This window comes from Notechis scutatus, chromosome 4, assembly GCF_049901735.1.
Source record: "Notechis scutatus isolate UNSWTSFEM ecotype Mainland chromosome 4, rNotScu1.2, whole genome shotgun sequence".
In the NCBI taxonomy this organism is placed as follows: Eukaryota; Metazoa; Chordata; class Lepidosauria; order Squamata; family Elapidae; genus Notechis; species Notechis scutatus.
Genome location: NC_142012.1, coordinates 144,910,256 through 144,930,806, shown reverse-complemented (window position 1 = coordinate 144,930,806; position 20,551 = coordinate 144,910,256). Strand labels below are relative to the sequence as shown.

General features: G+C 44.4%; 1 protein-coding gene and 1 long non-coding RNA gene across 2 annotated transcripts; both read right to left on the bottom strand.

Annotated features, from left to right (window-relative positions):
* Positions 1-12,332: 12,332 nt before the first annotated feature.
* On the bottom strand, positions 12,333-20,268 carry LOC148130956 (uncharacterized). The gene is made up of 2 exons (XR_015749508.1): positions 19,939-20,268; positions 12,333-14,487 (listed from the first exon to the last, which is right to left on the bottom strand). It is a non-coding gene; the product is annotated as an uncharacterized LOC148130956 (long non-coding RNA).
* LOC148130957 (general transcription factor II-I repeat domain-containing protein 2A-like) lies at positions 16,196-18,950 on the bottom strand. Its single transcript, XM_087965225.1, has 3 exons — positions 18,557-18,950; positions 18,374-18,477; positions 16,196-18,168 (listed from the first exon to the last, which is right to left on the bottom strand). Exon 3 carries the CDS (start codon positions 17,612-17,614, stop codon positions 16,352-16,354), a length of 1,263 nt encoding a protein of 420 aa, XP_087821351.1. The 5' UTR covers positions 17,615-18,168; positions 18,374-18,477; positions 18,557-18,950; the 3' UTR covers positions 16,196-16,351.
* Positions 20,269-20,551: the final 283 nt, after the last annotated feature.

Genomic DNA, 20,551 nt, shown 5'->3' with positions numbered 1-20,551 from the left:
AATTGTAGTAATATATAGTAGTTTATACATCGTTCTTGGCTACCTTTAAAACTAATCACCTGGAAATTACTTTATTTGAAAATATTGCAAATAATCCTGAGTTTTTGTCTGAAAGGCAAAGGACAGGGGCATTCCAACTTGCCCCAAGATTTACACGTCTTTCACTTAGGCGTTTCCTGTTCTCTTTGAAGCATTATCAGTTGCAGCTTTTTCTTGTAAAGTTAAATCTTTCACAAGCTAACTCTGAAGTTATATTTCTGACCCCTCTCTTCAATCTCTAGTTGTCATTTAGATCAGGAAGACCCAGATAAAAGAAAGGTTTGTGAATCAACTATTGTGAGCTGCAGCAGTACAGGGCAACTAAAGAGATAGTAGGTCACTGGGACCCTTCGGGGAATGTAAGCATCTCAATCACTTAAAACTTGGCAAATTCATTGACATTTCTCTCCCTCTCACCTTTAAGATAGCTAGAAATCTTCACCGTGCCACTGGTTCTTCAAAATCCTCTTATGATTATTTTATGAAAAATACACATAGATTGGGCGTTGGTTCTTACCTGACACGCCATTTCTCTGGGAGCCGTGAGGATCATCCAGTGTGTGGGAGGTGCTTCAGTCTGCGTCGTTGTAGGCTGAGCTTAATTACTGAGGATTGCTCCGCCCTTCACCACGTGGCTGCCTTGCAATCCCAGTTTACGCGAAGTCGAGAGTGAATAAAAAATCCTGCTCTCCTCTTACTATGCTAAAGGGTTCATTGGCCGAAACAAGACCCCACCAGACGGAAAACTAATAAGGGTGGGGCTGGATGATCCTCACGGCTCCCAGAGAAATGGCGTGTCAGGTAAGAACCAACGCCCATTCTCCTGGAAGCCGTTTGGATCATCCAGTGTGTGGGACATACCAAAGCTTGGCTGTCCTACGGGGGGGACTCCGTCTGTTTCTGTGATCCCTGTGGTTCCTCGAGGACTCGCTGGAGGACTCGTCTACCAACTGAAGCCTCCGCCGAGGCAAATATGTCGATCTTATAGTGTCTAATGAAGGGAGATGGGAAGGCCCAAGTGGCCGTCCGACCAACATCAGCAATTGGAGCCTGGGTGGCCCCAGCTGCAGAGGTAGCAGCACTTCTGGTGGAGTGTGCCGTTATTCCGCTGGGAACCGGCAGGGCCTGGGACAAGTACGCCTTGGAAATAGTAGCTCCAATCCAGCGGCCGATGGTTGACGGGGACACTTTGTGGCCTAATGATGTGGGCTGAAAGGAGAGGAATAGGGATTCGGATCTCCTGGAGGGTTGGGTACGTTTAATGTAAATGTGGAAGGCCCGTCTTACGTCCGGAGTGTACCAGAGCTTCTCCCTTTCCCATGAAGGATTGGGGCAGAAGTTCGGAAGTGTAAGTTCCTGTGCCCTGTGGAAGGCTGAGTTGACCTCGGGCAAGAAGGTAAGGTCCGGCCGGAGAACTACCCGGTCGGCATGGAAGATGCAAAGGTCCTTCCTCACCGACAAGGCTGCTTTCTCTGATATTCGGCGAGCCGAGGTAATGGCCACCAGGAACGCGACTATGTATGTTAGGAACTGGAGAGAGGATTCCCTGAGAGGCTCAAGGGGTGTTTAATAAGGGCCACCAGGACCTTATTGAGGTCCCAGGTAGGGTATCTGTGAACCGTTGGGGGACAAAGTTAGTGGCTCCCCTGAGGAATGACCTAATGCGAGGGTGGAGGGAAAGGGACCCCAGATTGTCAACACAATGACGGTTGAAAGGGCTGCGACCCGATGCCTCAGGGAGTTCGGAGAAGACCTTTCCTCAGACTCTCTTGGAGGAATGTCAACACTTGAGCAATGGAGGGTGAAAGCGGGTTGACCTGGAAACCCTGGCACCACTTGCAAGAACTATTCCAAGTGGCATTGTATATCCGGGTTGTGGAGGGCCGCCTGGCGGCTAGAATAGTATCGATAACGTGGTCAGAAACTGCTCCTTTCTTAGACGCTCCCGCTCAACCTCCAAACTGCTAACAGGAGCCACTGAGGATCCGGGTGCTGGAGGGGACCCTGAGAAAGGGATATCCTGATTGGAGGGATTTTCCAGGGAGGGGCCACCGATAGGTTGCGGAGGTCCGCGAACCATGGGCGCCTGGGCCAGTAGGGTGCCACCAGAATCAGTTCTGCTTTCTCGGAGATGAGCTACTGGATAACTCTGGGGACCAGGGCTAAGGGAGGGAATGCATATAGAAACCCTGAGGGCCAGGGGCAACAGAGGGCGTTGTAGTTCTCAGCCCCGTGGGAGAGGTACCTCGAGAAAGAACCTGGGGAGTTGTGTGTTGAGGGGGATGCGAAGAGGCCCACTAACGGGAGACCGAAAAGCTTGGTCGCTTCCCTGACCAGTGATGGGTGGAGGCGCCATTTGGCCTGGTCCACCATGGTCCTGCTCGACCAGTCAGCTAGGGTGTTTAAGACCCCTGAGATGTGCTCGACTTTGAGAGAGAGGAGATTGCGCTCCGCCCAACGGAAGAGGCGCTCGGCCTCCCTCATCAAACGGATGGACTGGGTGCCCCCTTGTCAGTTGACAAGGGCCTTGGCGGTGATGATGGCCGTGAGTATGAGGACATGCTGCCCGCGTTCCTGAGGGAGGAGTTGCGCAGGGCCAGGTGGATGGCGTGGCGTTCCAACCAGTTTATACTGCATGCCCGTCCTACCTGAGACCATCTGCCCTGTTGCGAGAGCGAGTGGATGTGAGCGCCCCCTCTGGACAGGCTGGCATCTGTGGTGAGGGTGAGGCGCTGGGGCTCCTTGAAGCCATGTCCCTTGTAGATGGCGGGACTGGTCCACCAGAGGAGAGACTTGAGGACCTTTGGAGGCACCTTGACCGTGGTCTTTGAATTACTCTTGCCAGACCGTTGGAACGGGAGCAGGAACCACTGTAGGGACCTAGTGTGTAACCGGGCCCAGGGAACAAAGGAAATACATGAGACCATTTTACCTAGTATCTTAGACAATTCCAAAAGTGTCACCCTTCCTGAACGTCTGATGTGTTTGACGGTTTCCTGAATGTTAAGGAATGTTTCCGAGGAAGGGAAACCTTTCCTCGAACTGAGTCAATGACGGACCCCAAGTGGGTGATCCGTGTAGATGGTAACAGTCAGCTCTTTTGCCAGTTTACCAGGAACCATGGTCTTGGAGGGCAGAGAGGGTAGCTCTGACATCCTTCTCTGCTTGGAGTCTGGAGTGGAACAGGATGAGAATGTCATCCAGGTAACAATGGAGACGAACCGGGAGGTTCCTGAGGTGGACCGCCAGAGCCGCGAGGACCCTAGTGAAGGTCCTCGGGGCAGAGGCCAACCCAAGGGGAGAGCCACATATTGTAAGAGGCGGTGGTTGTAGCAGAATCTGAGGAATTTGGAATGGGAGGGCCGGATTGGGATGTGAAGATACGCCTCTGAAAGATCTATAGAGGCTAGCCGGTCCCCCTGCCTGATGCCCCGTAAAATGGACTGTAGGGTGCATCTTGAACCTGCGGTAGATCAGGTAACGGTTCAGGCGTTTCAGGTCTAGAATAGCCCTCCATCCCCCTGAGGATTGGGGATCACGAAGAGGTGGGAGTAAAACCACTTCCCCCGCTGGGATGTTGGGACGGGTTGAATGGCCTGTACGTTGAGGAGATGCTGAATGGCTGAATCCATTAAGTTGCGTTTGGTGGGATCCCTCGAAGGGGGGGATGCCATAAGGAAGTCAGGGGGGGGACGCGCTGGAATTCAAGCGTGAGACCAAGTCTGATGGTGTCACGGGCCCAGGTATCAGAAGTGGAGGGGTCCCATAGGTCAGCGAAATGCCTGAGGCGTCCGCCGATGGGAAGGGAGGAACAGGGCCTATCTGGTGCGCTGGAAGGCTTCCCTCCGGGACCCCTGAAGGGCCGTCTGTAGCTGCCGCCCCTCCTGTTCCTGTCATCTGGATCGGCTTGATCCAGGGGCTGAAGTGGCCGGAAGGAGGGGGGTCTCAGATACCTGGGCTGGAAAGGGGACTGGTAGGAGGGTCGGGAGAAACCTCTCCAAAAGGCTTGAGGGGTTCTTGACTCTGACCTCCGAAAAAAATGGGGGGAAGAAATTTTTTCTTGTTTCGGGTTTTGGATAGCAATGGCCCAAGGGCGGTGCCAAATAGTCTGTCCCCCTAATGGGGACAGTGGCCAGCTAACGTTGTGTTTATGTCCGCCTGCCCGTGCTTGAGCTGGAGCAGGCGGCGAGCTGTAACGTGAGAGGTTATTGCTCGGGCGGGAACTTAACCGCATGGTAGGTGGCGTCGGCCGAGAATTCTGCTGCGGCCGTTAACTTGCGATGTCCTGATGTGCCCTAGTGTTAGAGGGGGAACATGCTGTTTCAGTTGGCAGAGCCACCGGATCGAGGGCCTGGTGAAAAAGGAAGCGGCGTGGCCGATCTGATAGCCCAGGTGTCAGCCTGATGAGCCCTACTCAACGGCAGTTCGGACCTCTTGTCCTCGGGTTTTAGAGCCTCCAAGGGGTCACTGGGGGAGGGCGAGGATACTAAGCCAACGATGGGTTCGACTACCTCGGGGGTGTTAAGCAAGTTGCAGAAGCTCGAATCGAGGTTAAGAACCTCTTGTCCTGACTGGGTGGGGCAGGGGGAGCTCTTATAGAGTCCACTGGTCTGAGACTAGGTCGTGAAATATGGGTGGGACCGGAATAACTTCCGCCTCCACCACGGGTTGCCTAAAAACGGCATCCTCTTGTCCCTCTGCCGGAGGGGGAGAGTGAGGAGGACTGAACAGATAGGCCAGAAATGCTCTTGGCCTTAAATATCCGGGATTTAAACATGTGTGGCTTGAACAAACCCACAAGGTGGGTTGATCGGGAGTGAGGCCCTCGTCCTCGGACATGTCCCCTTCCATCGGGTCTATCCATACCCCTTGGTGTATGGACCCCCATTCAAGATCTTCCTCCTTCCCGAACCAAACCAAGTCCTCTATAGCCTTCTCCATTTCCCCTTCTGGGAGGGGGCTGTCCCCCTATAAAGGTACCTGACCATGAGTGGGGTCCAATCTAGGTAAGGACCTGACTGATCGCGAGTCGTGTTCGGGCGCCATCGAGTGGGGACCGGACCTGGACATCTGTTAAAGGCCCTCTGCTATCCCCTGGCGGATAGCCTGTTCCATCCATGCTTGCATGTGCGCAGGAATCTCGACATAGGCGGCCTCCTCCTGGCGCAGGCCAGCGGCCGTGGGCGTGAAGTGGCTTCGAGCGTTCGTCTGGTCATTGGTTCGGGCACCTGGAGTCCCTGTAAGCTGCGCCTGGAGAGGGAAGAGGAATCTGGAGGAGGGGGGGTGCCTGGAGGTAGAAGGAAGATCACCTGTCAAATTCTTTCTCCAGTGCCCTATGGTGCCTTAGGGCGTCTCTCTGAGAAGCCTTGGAAGTTTCCTTAGAGGCTTCCTTAGCCTGTCTGCGCAGGTGGTAGGACTGAGATCTGGCCTTCAACGAAGGGCCTCTAGTGGAATTGTCATCTGCCATTATAGAAGAAAGGACTATAGCTCCAATTTAAGGCGGTTGGCTCGCCAAGGGTTCGGCCTACAACAAAGGCCGGGTGTCCTTTCAGCTGGCCCGCACCCCCTTTTGGAATTTAGTTATGTAAGTTCTACAATATTATTATTGTTATAATTATTAATATAAATATATATACCTGCTTATAAGCACTGTATATGTAATTCAATCAGTGTTGGTAATTGCGTTATTGCCATGTACCAATAGATATATATGTATATCTCTATATAATATTTCATTATTATTATTATTATTATTATTATTATTATTATTATTATTATTATTATTATTATTATTATTATTTATTTATTTATTTATTTATTTATTTATTTATTTATTTATTTATTTTTCATATACAAGAAATGAACAGGGATCTGTTCAGTGCTCCCAGGAGGGAGTGACCTCAGATATAATGCTAAAAATCTCCAATTGGCCAAATAAACGCCTGAGGCTGGAGTGAGGCCTCTGGCAGCTGGAGCTCCCAGGCACAAACCGGGAGGGATAGGCTGCGATTTTCTGCTCTGAGCATGCTGCGGAAAGCCAACAAGATAGCCAATTAAATTGAATCTGCAGTAGCTCTCATAGGCTGGCAGGCCTACAACAGGAGCTAGCCCCCTTCGCAGCCCAACGAGGCCTATTAGAATGACGCCCGTTATACACGCGGCGGCGCCCAAAATGGCGGCCGCCACCTACTCTTTAATCCCGGGCCGCTCAGAGCGCTACATAAGCCTCTCCGGCACACCTAGGAGCCGAGCGAGGCAGCCAAGTAATTTTCGCCTTGCTGGGGCGATCGGCGTTTTGGTGGGGGGAACACCAGCTGCGCTTATCAGCGCGATCGATAGAGCCGCTATGAGAGCGGCGCGAAACAGGCGGCAGGCAAGGAGCCGAATTGCAAGGGGGGAGGATTGGCGCCGGAGCGCGAAACCGCCCGCTCTCTATCCCCCTGGGGGCGAAGAAACGCGCTCCCCTCTACAGCCACCCCAATTGCGCAGAGGCTAAGGGAGAACCAGGAAATAAAGGGCAAACCTGAATAATAAGGAATCTGCTTGAATCGGCCAAAGAGTGGGAGATACACAGCCTAATCTGACGAAGGCTGAGCGTAAACTGGGGATTGCAAGGCAGCCACGTGGTGAAGGGCGGAGCAATCCTCAGTAATTAAGCTCAGCCTACAACGACGCAGACTGAAGCACCTCCCACACACTGGATGATCCAAACGGCTTCCAGGAGAATCAACAGTATTAACTCTATACTTCGGCATAATTAGGAAAGAGAGAAAAGGGCCTAAGAAAAAATATGTTGTAAGCGGAATCAAATTTGAGCTCCATTGCTGAAGTTTTCTTCCTTAGTCTTGGCTGAAAATAAACCAATTCAAATGTTGACAGGCAATATGCAATGACAGCCATTGCTGCACATCAGTTTGGGTAATATTTCTTGCAGTCAGTCCCTATGTCTGAAAAAATTCCATTTAGAGGCATCTTCGGGCCTAGAGGCTTTTCCCAAAATGGTGGAAACAATCTTAGGATGCAACTGGACGGTGAAGTATTTTGCCCAGGTCCCTTAATGGTTCTCTTATAACTTCCCCAATTATTTAACACCTCATTGCAGACATGGGACGTGCTGGCTCAGTGGTTAAGATGCTGAGTATTAGACTGTTATAGGTCTATAGCTTGGCAGTGTGAAATTCGAATGCCACAAAGAGTTGGAGTGAGCTGCTGTCATTTGTTGCAGCTCCTGCCAATCTAGCAGTTCAAAAGCATGTAGCTGGACTTTCAAACTGTAAATTCAAGTAGATGAATTGTGGTGCACATATAAGCATGAAGGAAGGAAAGTATTCCATGCTTCGCCATACGCTCTGTGCTGCTGTGTGATGTCATCTGGCTACATGACCATGGAAATGTCTCCAGACAATGCTGGCTTTTTGGCTTAAGAAACGGAGATGAGCACTGCCGTCTAAAGTCAATCACGACTAGAGGAGTAAAACCCACAGGGACACCATTTTTACCATTGCACACATTGCGTCGCTAGCTTCCCTGACCCTTGACCCTTGAAATGAGCCCATGAGAACTGATTCATAAAAGGAACCTATACTTCCACAATTAAGTTGTTAGAAATCCTAAATTCCTGGTTTCCCATTGGTTTAAAAAGCTTTGATTTGCAACTGGAAGAAATTTAGTCAGAAAACAGATAATCAGAGTTGGAAGGGACCTTGTAGGTCATCTAGTCCAACCCCCCACCCAAGCAGGAGACCCTACATCATTTCTGACAAATGGCAGTCCAATCTCTTCTTGAAAGTCTCAAGTTCTCTTAACGAATATGAAGATTATTACACTTACTGGAGGACATGTTCTTCACTTCAGAAGGCACAATGAAGCTGATTTGTTACTGAATCAGACAAATCCCCTGTGATTCAAACGATTCTACCATTTTCCATCCATGTTCTATCCAAGTTTGTTTGGACTACAAATGATAAAACTACTGATCCTTTGCAAATAATCACATAGTAATTTTATTTGTATCCCACATTTTATCTGATGACTCAAGGTGGGAACTCATGCAGTTTTTTTTTTATCCCCATCATAATCCTAATAGATAGTTGCAGAGAGAGAATGCAAATCTGAATCCATGACCCAACTCAACACCTTAGCTTATAAACTGCATTATTTAGAAATGTTTTGAGCTCATCTCTAATTTTAAAAATGAAAATAGTAATAATGAAAGCACTCTAAAATCAAGGTTCATAAGTGCTTTCAATATATGAAAAAAAATGTGCATGCACACCCAGAGCTTCACATATTTCCCTACCACTTTGTTTCTTTTAATATCTATTTTTATTAAGAAACTATATGGCTTATTATGTGAATGCCAGCTACACTTCCAGAAATGTCAGCCTGTTTCCAGTTTGGGAATACACGTCTCCATTTCAAACAGCATCTTCATGGAGGGGAGAGGAAAATGTTTTCCCTGCCCACATAGGCAGGTTCTCCCAGCACGTCCCTTCTAGATAGAAAAAAAAAGCTTTGTTCTTATAACAAAATAAAGAGAAAGGGTAGATTCCAAAGGATGCATAATTGGTCCTCTATCAAGGCAGGGGAGGGAATGCAGGAATTTGAAAAGTGTACAGCATGTTCTGTCACATGTTGATTTCCACAAAGGGCCTGTTTTTAAAACTGTCAGAGAACCTCTTCTAAGCATTGTGGAAAACAGAGAAAACCTGTCAATAGTGTTTTCACATGGATATTTCATTCTCTGGGATTTCTGAGTAACAAGATTTGAGGAAGTGCCTGATGTCTTCCATTCAGATGGGCACTGTTTTGTTTTAACTCCTACCACAAGAGTCATCATTCTAGTAGGCTGACAGGTCTTTGGGAATATGTGAAAACGAAGTCCCAAGGCACTTGTGGCATATAACACTACATAGAGAGTGGTGGACCGCTGACATTTCCTAGAAATGTTGAGCTGAACCTAAATAAGAGATAACACTGTAATTCTACTGAATTATTTTTAAAAAGATGTAATACATTTTGTCCTTGCTTTTGAACACCCTCTGGCTATGGCAAGTTTAGTTAAAGGACTGGAATATCCAGGGAGACAAAAAGGGTAATTGAATGAAAAGGAAAATTTGAAGTTCTCTACATTTTGTAGAAATGGATAAATATTTTAATTAGAAATATCACTATACATGTATTCTATGTGATGCAGTCATTTAAATCTATGAATAATTTAAGGGAATTGGATGAACCAAACTTCAGAATGTGCTTTATTTATTAGGAATCTTCAGAAAATCTGAACTATTTTGAATCTCATTCTAATCTATTTCTAGCTACCTTGCTTCCTTTTTATCTGTAGTGGACAACATCACTCATTCTTGTGGTCCATTCTTATTATTTTTCTTTTAACTTCTGATTGATCTATTTTGTTTCATCTACTTGCAATTGTATCTCTGGACTGGGACAGCTCTGTAATTTATCTTTTCCAACACTGATTATTTGCAGTTTAATATTTAGAGTTTATATTTTAAGTTTGTTTTTCCTCTGTGAAATTGGTTTAACTCTCAAAAAGATAGCTGTGAATTCTACAGTCATGAAGAGATACTACCACTTAATGGTATTATGTGATATTATCACTTAGCGATAATAAGTGATATTATCACTACAAGAAGTAGTAGAGGGAGTTGAAGTTTCCAGAACTTTGGGCAAGAATGACCACATCATATTGGAATTCAATATGATGCAAACACAAGCAACAGAACATAATTCAACCAGTGTCTTAAACTTTAAAAGAGCTCATGTTAACAAATTCAGAGAGAGACTAAGGAAGATTCAATAGAGGGAAATCCTAAAAGAGAAAACAACTCAAGAAGTGTGGGAAACATTGAAAAATATTATTATAAGAGCTTAGTCCAGCACAATACAACTGGGAAGAAAAGCAAGAAATCCAAGAAACCAGCATGGTTGCACAAATATCTCTCTGATAAACTAAAAGATGAAAAGAACAAGAACAAAAGATGGAAAGATAGCTAAGGCTATCAGCAGATAGCACGAATCTGCAAAGATGAAGTCAGGAAAGAAAAGGCTTAGAATGAACAAAGATTTGCAACAAAAGTCAAAGATAATTTAAAAAAAAGTTTCTTTCAACATATAAGTAACAACAAAAAGTCAAGGAAATAGTAGGTCCACTACAGAGAAAAGACGGCAGCAGAGAGGAAGCAGAACTGCTTAACTCATTCTTTTCATCAGTCTTCACACAAAAACCCCCAAACAAATGATAGCCCAACCTACCAAAAACGTAACCATAAAAAGACAGTTTAAACTGTAAGAAATTAAAATAAATAAGAAAATGGTTGGCAGATGTTATCTAAGAACCATTGTATTTCAAAAATCCTGGAACACCACCTAAGGACTGAAAAGAGCTAATGTGGTTCCCATCTTTAAAAAAAGGGGGGAAAACCCAGATAAAGGAAACTACAGATCAATCAGCCAAATATCAATACTTGGAAAGATACTGGAAAAGATAACAAAAAATCAGATCTCCAAACATTTAGAAGCAGATAAAATTATAACAAAAGCCAACACAACAGGTTTGTTAAAAACAGATCATGCCAAACCAGTTTTGTTCTTTGACAAAGTGACTAAATTCGTATAACAGAGAAATGCTGTGGACATAGTATACTTAGACTTCAACAAGGCATTCAACAGAGTAGACTACAACCTATTTTGGGGCAAGCTAGAAAAATGTGGGATAGACAGCATTACCACCAGATGGATTTATAACTGGTTAACAAACGAAACTCAGCAGGAAGTCCTTAATGGTATTACATCTATATAGAGGGAATCAGAAGGTTCTTAGATCCAGTACTCTTTAATATCTTCATAAATGACTGAGATGAAACTAAGCTGGCAGGAATAGCCAACACCCCAAAAGACAAGCTCAGAATCCAAAAAGATCTTGACACCCTTGAATAATGGGCTCTATCCAATAAAACGTGAAGGAAAGCATGGTTTTACACTGAGGCAGGAAAAACCAAAGGTACAAGTACAGATTAGGCGAAATCTGGCTCAAAAACAGTAACTGTGAGAGAGCTTGGTTGTACTGTCCAGACAGTTTAGAGTTAGTGGGATTTGGGATAGTTAGTAAGGATTTGTGAGCTGTCCCCTTAAAGGAATGCATCATGGCAAATGTACTTAAGGTATCCTGGGAAATGTAGTCCATGTCATGTGGCCACATCTGTAACCCTGACTGGTCACTGAATTGACCCTTGGTGGGTTGGGGGAGGTTTCTTCACTCTTGCCTGAGACCACCATACCATGCGGCTGCTTCAATCATCATCATCATCGTGGGGTTGAGACTTTATTATCTTCCTACACCACAATTCAGATATGCAAAGGATTGGACATTAAGAAGAACCTTGTCATAAATGTGAGTTGATGAACCAATAAAAAAGACTGCGTGGATGCTTTGTGGAGTTGATCTATCTGCTTTTATACAGAATTTGTACAGGACAAGCAGAATATTGGTGTCCTATTGGACGTTCACTTAAATATGAGCCAGTAATGTGTGGCAAGAGCAAAAAAACAAACAAACTAATACAATCATTGGTTGTATAATCAGAGGCACAGAATCAAAATCACATGAAATACTAGTACCATTTTATAAAGAATTAGTAAGGCCACATTTGAAATACTGCATCCAGTTTTGATTACATTACAAAATGATGTTGAGACTTTGGAAAAAATGCAAAGAGCAACTAAGTTGATTAAATGCCTGGAGAGTAAACATATGAAGAATGGTTGCAGGATTTGGATTTGGCTAGTCTAGAGAAAAGAAGGACTAGGGGAGACATGATAGCAGTATTCCAGTACTTGAGAGGCTGCCACAAAGAGGAGAGGGTCAACATATTTTCCAAAGCACCTGAGGGCAGGACAAGAAACAATGGATGAAAACTAATCAAGGAGAGAAGCAACCTGGAATTAAGGAGAAACTTCCTAACAGTGAGGACAATTAACCAGTGGAACAGCTTTGCCCTCAGAAGTTGTGGGTGCTTCATCACTGGAGGTTTTGAAGAAGAGACTGGACAGCCACTTGTCTCAAATGGTATTGGGTTTCCTGCTTGAGCAGGTGGTTGGACTAGAAGACCTCCAAGATCCCTCCCAGCTCTATTCTGATTGAAGATTTAATGAAACTTAGACTCAAACGAAAGTGAAACAGTCATATGCCTAAATGCTATATGACCAGAAGGTGGTGCCACAGAATTTTTCTTTTCATTTTTAACAACACAGAGACAGCACAGGTTTGTATTTATTTATTTATTTATTCAATACTCAAATATAGCTGCCCATCTCAATCCAATTGACTCTGGACAGCAAACAATATCATAACAATTAAAACCATTACAAATTATACATATAGGCAACTGAGGATCATCATTAATAAAAATTAACAGTGCAACCAGATAACGTGTCCAACACTCTCAGGATGCAGGCTTTAGAGCAGAGGTCCTCAAACTTTTTAAACGGGGCCAATTCACAGTCCCTCAGACTGGGGGTGGGTGGGTGGGGGGGTGGACTTTAGTTTGAAAAAAACACGAACAAATTCCTATGCACACTGCACATATCTTATTTGTTGTGCAAAAAAATATGAAATAGTAATATATTTAAAATGAAGAACAATTTTAACCAACATAAACTTACTGGTATTTGAATGGGAAGTGTGGGCCTCCTTTTGGCTGATGAGATAGTCAATGTCCGGTTCCATATTTGTCACTGCCAGTTGTAACAAGTGATGCAAGTGTTCATCAGTTAGTCTGGATCTGGTTGGAGATTTCAGATGTTTAATTCAGGAAAAAGTCTGTTCACAGATATAGGTGCTGCCAAAGATGGTTACCATTTTGAGCACATGGTTCCTGAGATTAAGATAAGTCTCAGAGGGGAGAGATGCATAGAAATTAGTAAGGTTACTTGACTTGATTGCGTCTTTCATAGTCACAATTCTGTAGTTCGGCCAGTTCCATTTGGTAAATTGGATCAACAATTTCAATGTGAGCAGAAAATGGGTTCTGGAAAAGCTGTTCATGTACATGAAGCTCTTTAAAAATCATTTGAAATTCCCTTTGCAACATTTCCAGTGAAACCACACATTTTTTGTTTGGGAATGCAACTGTTGGTTTTTTAGCCAACAGCTTTTGAGTAGTAGGGAGATGTCTGAAGTTTTCCTCCTTCACTTGTTTAATTAGGAGGTCCAATTTTACTTCAAATGCATTCGCTTCCCCTTTCCTTGAAGTTGCACATTGAAATTGTTGAGTAGCTCTGTTACATCTGTCAGAAAGGCAAGGTGCCATTTCCATTCTTCCTCTTTGAGCTCTGGCACTTCTTTGTTTTTTGAAAGCAGAAAAGCAGAAACCTATGGAAGTCATAAAAACATTTCAAAACTCTCCCTCGACTCAGCCAACGGACTTCTGTGTTGTACAAAATACCTTCATAGGCAACGTTTAGCTCCGATAGAAATTCCTGAAACTGTTTGTGGTTTAGTGCATGTGCCCAAATGAAGTTAACAAAAGACACAACTTTCATGACAAAGTCCCACTTCAATGGTTTACAACACAGCGCTTGTTAGTGGATGAGGCAGTGTATGGCTATTGGATGCGAGTGGTTGTGTTTGTCCATCTCTTTGTTAATGCGTGCAACCATTCCTTTCATACACCCCCACCATGCTAGGAGCACCATCAGTTGTCACACTGGCTAGTTTAGCCCAGTCCAGCTCCAAATCATTCAGTTTGGCAAAACTTTTCATAGATATCCTCTCCTGTTGTTGTTCATTTGATGCTTTTCAGTGCAGCCTCTGTAACTTCAAAACAATCATTTGTCCCACGAATTAAAATTAGAAGTTGTGCAGAATCACGAATATCATTGCTTTCATCGAGTGCCAATGAAAAAAAGCAAAAAATTTTTGTGGAGTTTTCCAATACTGATGCAAATTGTCCCCCATTTCTTCAATCCTTTGTGTAATTGTAGGTCCTGAAAGACTCACCGTACTAAATAAATCAGCCTTCTCTGGACACATCTCTTTGGCAACAGTAAGGAAGCATTCTTTAACAAATTCTCCATCTACAAATGGTCTGCCAGTGTGCGCTATTAGCTTGGCAACTTGAAAACTTGCTTGCAGTGATGAAATATTTAGCTGCTTCTGCTTCACAAAAGCATTTTGCTGAGTTGTCAATCCATTTTTCAGTTTTAATATTTTGTCTTTTCTCACTTGTCCGACCAAACAATCATATTTGTCTTTATGTCTAGTTTCGTAGTGTTGACGCAAATTGTATTCCTTGAACACAGCCACCAAATCCTGGCATATCAGACAAACAGCTCTTTCCTTGTACTGCATGAAAGTAATCGTAAGTCCACTGTTCTTAGAATATCCTGCACTCAGTCAATTTTTCTTTTTCTTGACATAGTTGTTTCCTAGGGATTCAAAATCGCTATTAGAAGGATACCAATAAATACAGCGCTACAAAAAACAGGGATCACTATAGCATGGAAGTAATGAGAGGCTGAGAGAAGCTGTCAGTGAACACACAGAGCTACACACCCAGGGGTTATCTTTGGTTGGGATTGGAGGATTGCTCCCGAATACAGGTACTGGTAATCCTTGGGTGTACAAATCTGTGCATTCAGCGTCAGCTTCTCTCAGCCTGTCAATACTTCGTACATCAGTATATGAGTGGTTGCTGTTGATCACTTACACTTGTCATTACACCAGCTAATTCTTGCCAGATTCCAGATCAGATTTATTATTACTGTCATTAGGTTGCTAATGGAGATATAGTGTGCATATACTGTGTATGGAGACGTGAAGATTGCTAAGGCGATTTTATGTAGTGTACTATTGTATTAATCATATCTATTGGTAATTTGCATATAATAAAGGCATGTATCCTGATTAATAGAAGTACCCCTTAGCAAAATGTTCACTTTAGCAATCCTGGGTCCTTATACACATATCTCCAGTAGCAACCTAAATACAGTCAGCATAAATAAAAAAGAGAGAACCATGTCTTAATTAATATTTGTTATGCAGACCTTTAGATGGCTCTTCAGCCTGCTTCTTAGTTCTTCTTCCCTGCCAACTGACCGGGAAAACCATCTCTGTCTCTCCTTTGGCAAAGGCTAAGCCAGCTAGGGCACTAGGGCTGACCCATGCTGTCTCCAGGAGACCTCGCTGGACTCATTATACATGCAAGCCAGCAGGTTGATATTAGACAGGGGCGGGCCCACAGGAGACCGGTGCATGCGCTGTACATGATGCATAACTGACAGACAGCCTGGCACTCTGTCACACAGCTCAGCGTGTCCAGCTCTGAATAACACGGGGGCTGGAAAAATTGCTTTGGCAGGCTGTACCCACCCTGGGGGCCATAGTTTGAGGACCCCTGCTTTAGAGCCTTACAAAAGGCTAACAAAGTGGGGGCCATCCTGAGCCCTGATGGAAGAATGTTCCAGAGGGCAAGAGTTACTGCCTACGAGGCATGCCGCCTCCTGATCCCCATGGACATTCCTTCCTGGTGGACATCCTGGAATGCCAGCGGACATTCCTTGGCTGATGCAACCCGCAACATCCTCAATCTACAAAACCAAATTGGATGGGTGAAAACTATTGGGAGAAGATAGTCCTTCAAATAACCTGGTCTCAAGTCATATAGGGCTTTAAAGGTAACAACCAGCACCACTTATGAGACTTGTCTCACAACCTAGGGTTACAGAGAGGATGCCACATGAAATGCCCCTGGAAAAAGATAAGATGGTAGCCGCGAGAACTACCAAACTTCTATTCCAAATCAGGAGGCACAGTCAGGTGTGAAGACACAGAGGGTTTCTGGGCAGGAAGTGCTGACATCTCCAGCTGGTGGGTTCAACTATTCCACTGCAGCTTCAACTGGACAGTCAATTATCCAATGGAAGAAAATGTATCTCTTGCATGAGTTTTCCTAGGACTAGGACTCCAAGCTTCCCTCTGCCCCTTCCTTTCACCCACATCTAGAAATAGAGAAATTTTCTGACAGGGAGAACAATCAACCAATGGAACAGAAGTTGCCTTGGGAAGTTGTGGGAGCTTCATCACTGGAGGCTTTCAGTAAGAGGTTGGACTGCCATTTGCCAGAAATGGTGTAGGGCAGGGGTGTCCAACCTTTCACCTTCCCTGGGCCACATTAGAAGATGAAAATTTGGTTTGGGCCGCACATAAAATAAAATACCAGTAATGATACCTGATCATCCAAAAAAACCCTAGAAAACATAGTTAACATATTAAACTTACTTGGAAATGAAGTTAGTGAGATGTTTGACATTGTTTCTCAGCCACCAATGCATCCATATTTACTTCAATGGAACTTGTTGCAATTCTCAGTGAGTGCTCAAGGTGCTCATCAGATATTTTGGTTCTAGTTTTATTCTTTGTGTGCTTCATCCTTGAAAATAGCTGCTCACAAATGTAGGTGCTTCCAAATAGCGATGACATGAATAAGGCATGATTGTGAAGTGAAGGATATTTTTCTCTGGGAAAATATATCTTATAGAAGTCCATTAAAGAGACACGGTCAAATTTTTCTTTCAGTTGAATGTCAGATTGGAGCTCTATGCATTCCATTTGCAAATTGGCAGGTAATATATTAATGTCCACTGAAAATGGAGTTGCAAATATCAGAAAAGATGGCTGATTTTTTCTAAAATCTTGAAACCTGTTCTGAAATTCCTGTACCAAATTGAAAAGCAAGGCTGCATATTTTTCCGTGTTCACAGAGGCGTGTTTAGCCAATGTGCTAAAATGCATCAAATTTTTTGCCTTCATTTGAGAATGCCATAGTTTCAGTTTCATTTCGAACGCTGTTATAGTTTGAAACATTGTGGTGATCAATTGGTTTTCACCTTGAAGACGCATGTTTAACTCATTTAAATGAGTGGTCAAGTCGACTAAAAATGCCAAATCTGTGAGCCAGTTTTCATCGTCAAGTTCTGGCACACATTTTGTTTTAGATTCCATAAATGACTTGATTTCATTTCTCAGATCATAAAATCTTGCCAGCATTTTCCCTCGACTTAACCATCTTACTTCAGAAAAGTAGATGATGTCCCCATACTCAGCATCCATAAATTTAAGGAATTCCTGGAATTGGCGATGATTCAATCCCTTGGACCTTATGAAATTTACAGCCTTGATGACAATCTGCATGACGTTAGCCATCTTTAAAGCTTTTGCACATAAATTTTCTTGGTGTACTATGCAGTGATATTTAATCAAACTGAAATTTTGGGAGGCAATTGCATCATCTTCTATCAATTTTACAAGTCCATCTCTGTTATCTATCATTGCAGGGGCACCATCAGTAGCTATGCCAGATATGTTAGCAAATGACAAAGAAAATCGCTGTAATGTATTTTTCACAGCTTCATATAAATCTCTTGCTTTAGTTGTGTCTTTCAGTGGAACTAAAGCAGCCATTTCTTCAGTGATATTATATTTGTCATCAATGCCTCTAATAAAAATTGCCAATTGAGCTGTATCTGTAGCATCTGTACTTTCGTCTATCGCCATAGCATAAAATTTAAAATGAGCAGCTCTACTCTTCACAACTTTTTCGATGGATTTTCCTATATCTTCAATTCGCCTGGCTACAGTCTGGTGAGACAAACTGATTTTTGAAAAGTCCCCTTTTTATCCGGGCAAATTATATCAGCCACGGTTTCCATGCATTCCTTAATAAACTCACCATCACAATACGGTTTTGATTTTTTGGCTATCAGGTTTGCAACCACATAACTGGCTTTGACAATAGAATCTGATTGAATCAATACTTTTTAAAATAATTTTGTTGAGATGATAGATTTTTTTTCAGTTCAGCGATTTTGTCTTTACGACACATTCCTTCATACACAGCAAATTTCTCAGCATGTCTTGTCATGTAATGCCTTTTCAAATTGTAGTCGTTGAAAACTGGCACTAATTCATTGCAAATTAAGCAGATTGCCTTACTATTGGACTCAACAAAAAAGTATTCATCTGTCCACTTTTCTTGGAACACTCTTCCTTCATCTATCATTTTTCTTTTTTTGTGTTTGTTTTTATTTTTTGACATTTCAGAAGCCATGCTGGAATGTAAAAAAAAGGACTTTTAGAAAGCTTGGTTTAATAATCAATGTGATTACTATGTGCATTATGCTACAGATTTCCCTTTCAAATTAATGGGAAGTGGAATGCAATTGGATTTTGATGCAGAATTCCACAGCCAATTTTGTGTCAAAATCCGTTGTGTGAACCCAGCCTTAGTCTCCTGACTACCAGAAAGTGGCTTACCTGGAGTTAGGATGCTGGAATGAAGTCTGTCTGCTTTAATGGATGCTGGTACGAGGACTGTCTGGTTTTATGGATGCTGGTATGAGGCCTGAAGTAATGGATGCCTGGAGGGAGAGAAGATCTTGGTTAAATATGGAGCTATGTGGGTGGAGAATGACAGGAGACTACCAGAAAATGGCTTACCTGAGAGTTCGGATGCTGGGATGAGGACTGTCTGCCTTTATGGATGCTGCAGTGAGGACTGCCGTTAAGGATGCTGCCTCTTGTTGTGCGTAGATGTGTGCCTGGTATGATAATGTACAAGGTAAGACAGTAATGGGGTATAAGGGCCACAACATTGCAGAGGAGACAGAGGAGGAACAGGGCTGCGGACATTGTATACTGGGAATAATAAATCCTGCAGAGAGATGGTGGCCTACGCAGCAGTTAAAAGCCACTATCAATCACGGCAAAAATGAGCTAATTTATTGCAGGTCGGAGCCAACCGGATGTTTCATTAGGTCCCCGGTGGGCCAGTCCGACCCTGCACAACAGTGGGGGAGCGCTGCGCGACAGTGATGGCCGCAGCGCAATACAGTTCAACCGGCTCATCTACACTCCGCACAGGCCGCAAGATGTGGCTTGTCGGAGCTTCTAAAATAGGTGAAGCTGGCGTGCTAGCGTCACTTTTGTGACGCGCTCACCCATACTCAGCACAGGCTGCAAGATGTGGCCTCTCGGAGCTAATATAATGGATGGGGCGGGTGAAGTGCGCTGGCATCACCGTTGTGACATGCCCCGGCCGCAAGCGCCGGCAGTGTAACTTGAAACTTTGGAATTTCTTAAAAAATAAAAAATTGCACTGGGCCGCATTACGAGCTGACCTGGGCTGCATGCGGGCCGCGGGTTGGACAAGCCTGGTGTAGGGTCTCCTGCTTGGGGGGGGTTGGACTAGATGACCTACAAGGTCCCTTCCAACTGTTAATCTCAAAAAAAAATTTTTCCTTCAGTCCTCCCTCCCAAAAGCTGGAGTTTTAACTGAAATTAGGTATCTTAAGGTTACCATTTTTGATTGTAGTAGTAATACTAATCTTCACACTTACTAAATCGAGATTCATTCGTTTTCTCATTCTCTCTCTCTTTCACACACAAACAACCTGCCCAGTAGTAACTCCAATGGCTCTGCAAGAAATACGCCACTTTTAACTCCGTTTTAACAAAAAGCCATTTAAACGGAAAGGAAGAACTTCCTGACCGTCCTCTTGCCTTAAAGCCCAAAGACAACACTATCCTTACAGATATTTTGTAAAAAAAAAAATACGGTGTATATACAGGGCACCATTGACACAATTTAAAAAAATGTATTTATTCGGATAAGCAAACTACTTGAGACCAACGTACTGCGCTTACGGGGAGAAACAAGAGAAGGCAATCTTATGTGAGCCACTCTGAGCTAGGGAGATATAATTGCAATAAGTAAATAATTTCTTGAAAATATGCTTGTTCTGGGCGGGGGAAGAGTTTTATTGTCAATCCCCCTCCCGCCCGGTTCCGAAAATGAGCACTTTTCAAACCCTGGGGCGTACCTCTTCAGAAAGACACTTTCCTGAATCATCCCCTTCCTTCCTTCCTGCATCTCAGCGCCATTACAACAGCGGCTTTCTCGACAGCAAGAGACCGGGTTTTCAATCCCTTACGGCCAAGAGGCTCCAGAAGGCCGCCCTCCTCTGTGCTAAACAACTTGGGTGACGTTCCAAGCAGCTCCCACGCGGAGCATTGAAAACTCGCGCTTATTACCACGTGGCGGCAGCAAAAGAGGCGGCGGCTCAGGGCGGGATTCGAACCGGTTTCTTGCCACATCCGCGCCGCGCTCCCGCGGCTCCGCCTCCCCAGAGCTCCCTTCACAAGCCCCCCCCCACAACGGAATCCGAAGACACGTCAGCAAAGCCTGGACGACCCGGAAGTTCTATTAACTTGGCCAAAGGAGTTCTTGCATAATATCTCCATAAATATTCTACCGAAAGAGAGGGTTCCACCCCCCAATATTTCTGGCTCTTTCCATAACCGAAGCGGCACTTTTGAACGGGGGGGGGAGCCTCTAAAGGGGAAAAAAAAAGCTACTGAATTATCCGCCAACGAGGCGTGACATCGGAAGTACTCGCCAGCGGGCGGCTGTTAGCCGGAAGAAACCCCCCCTCC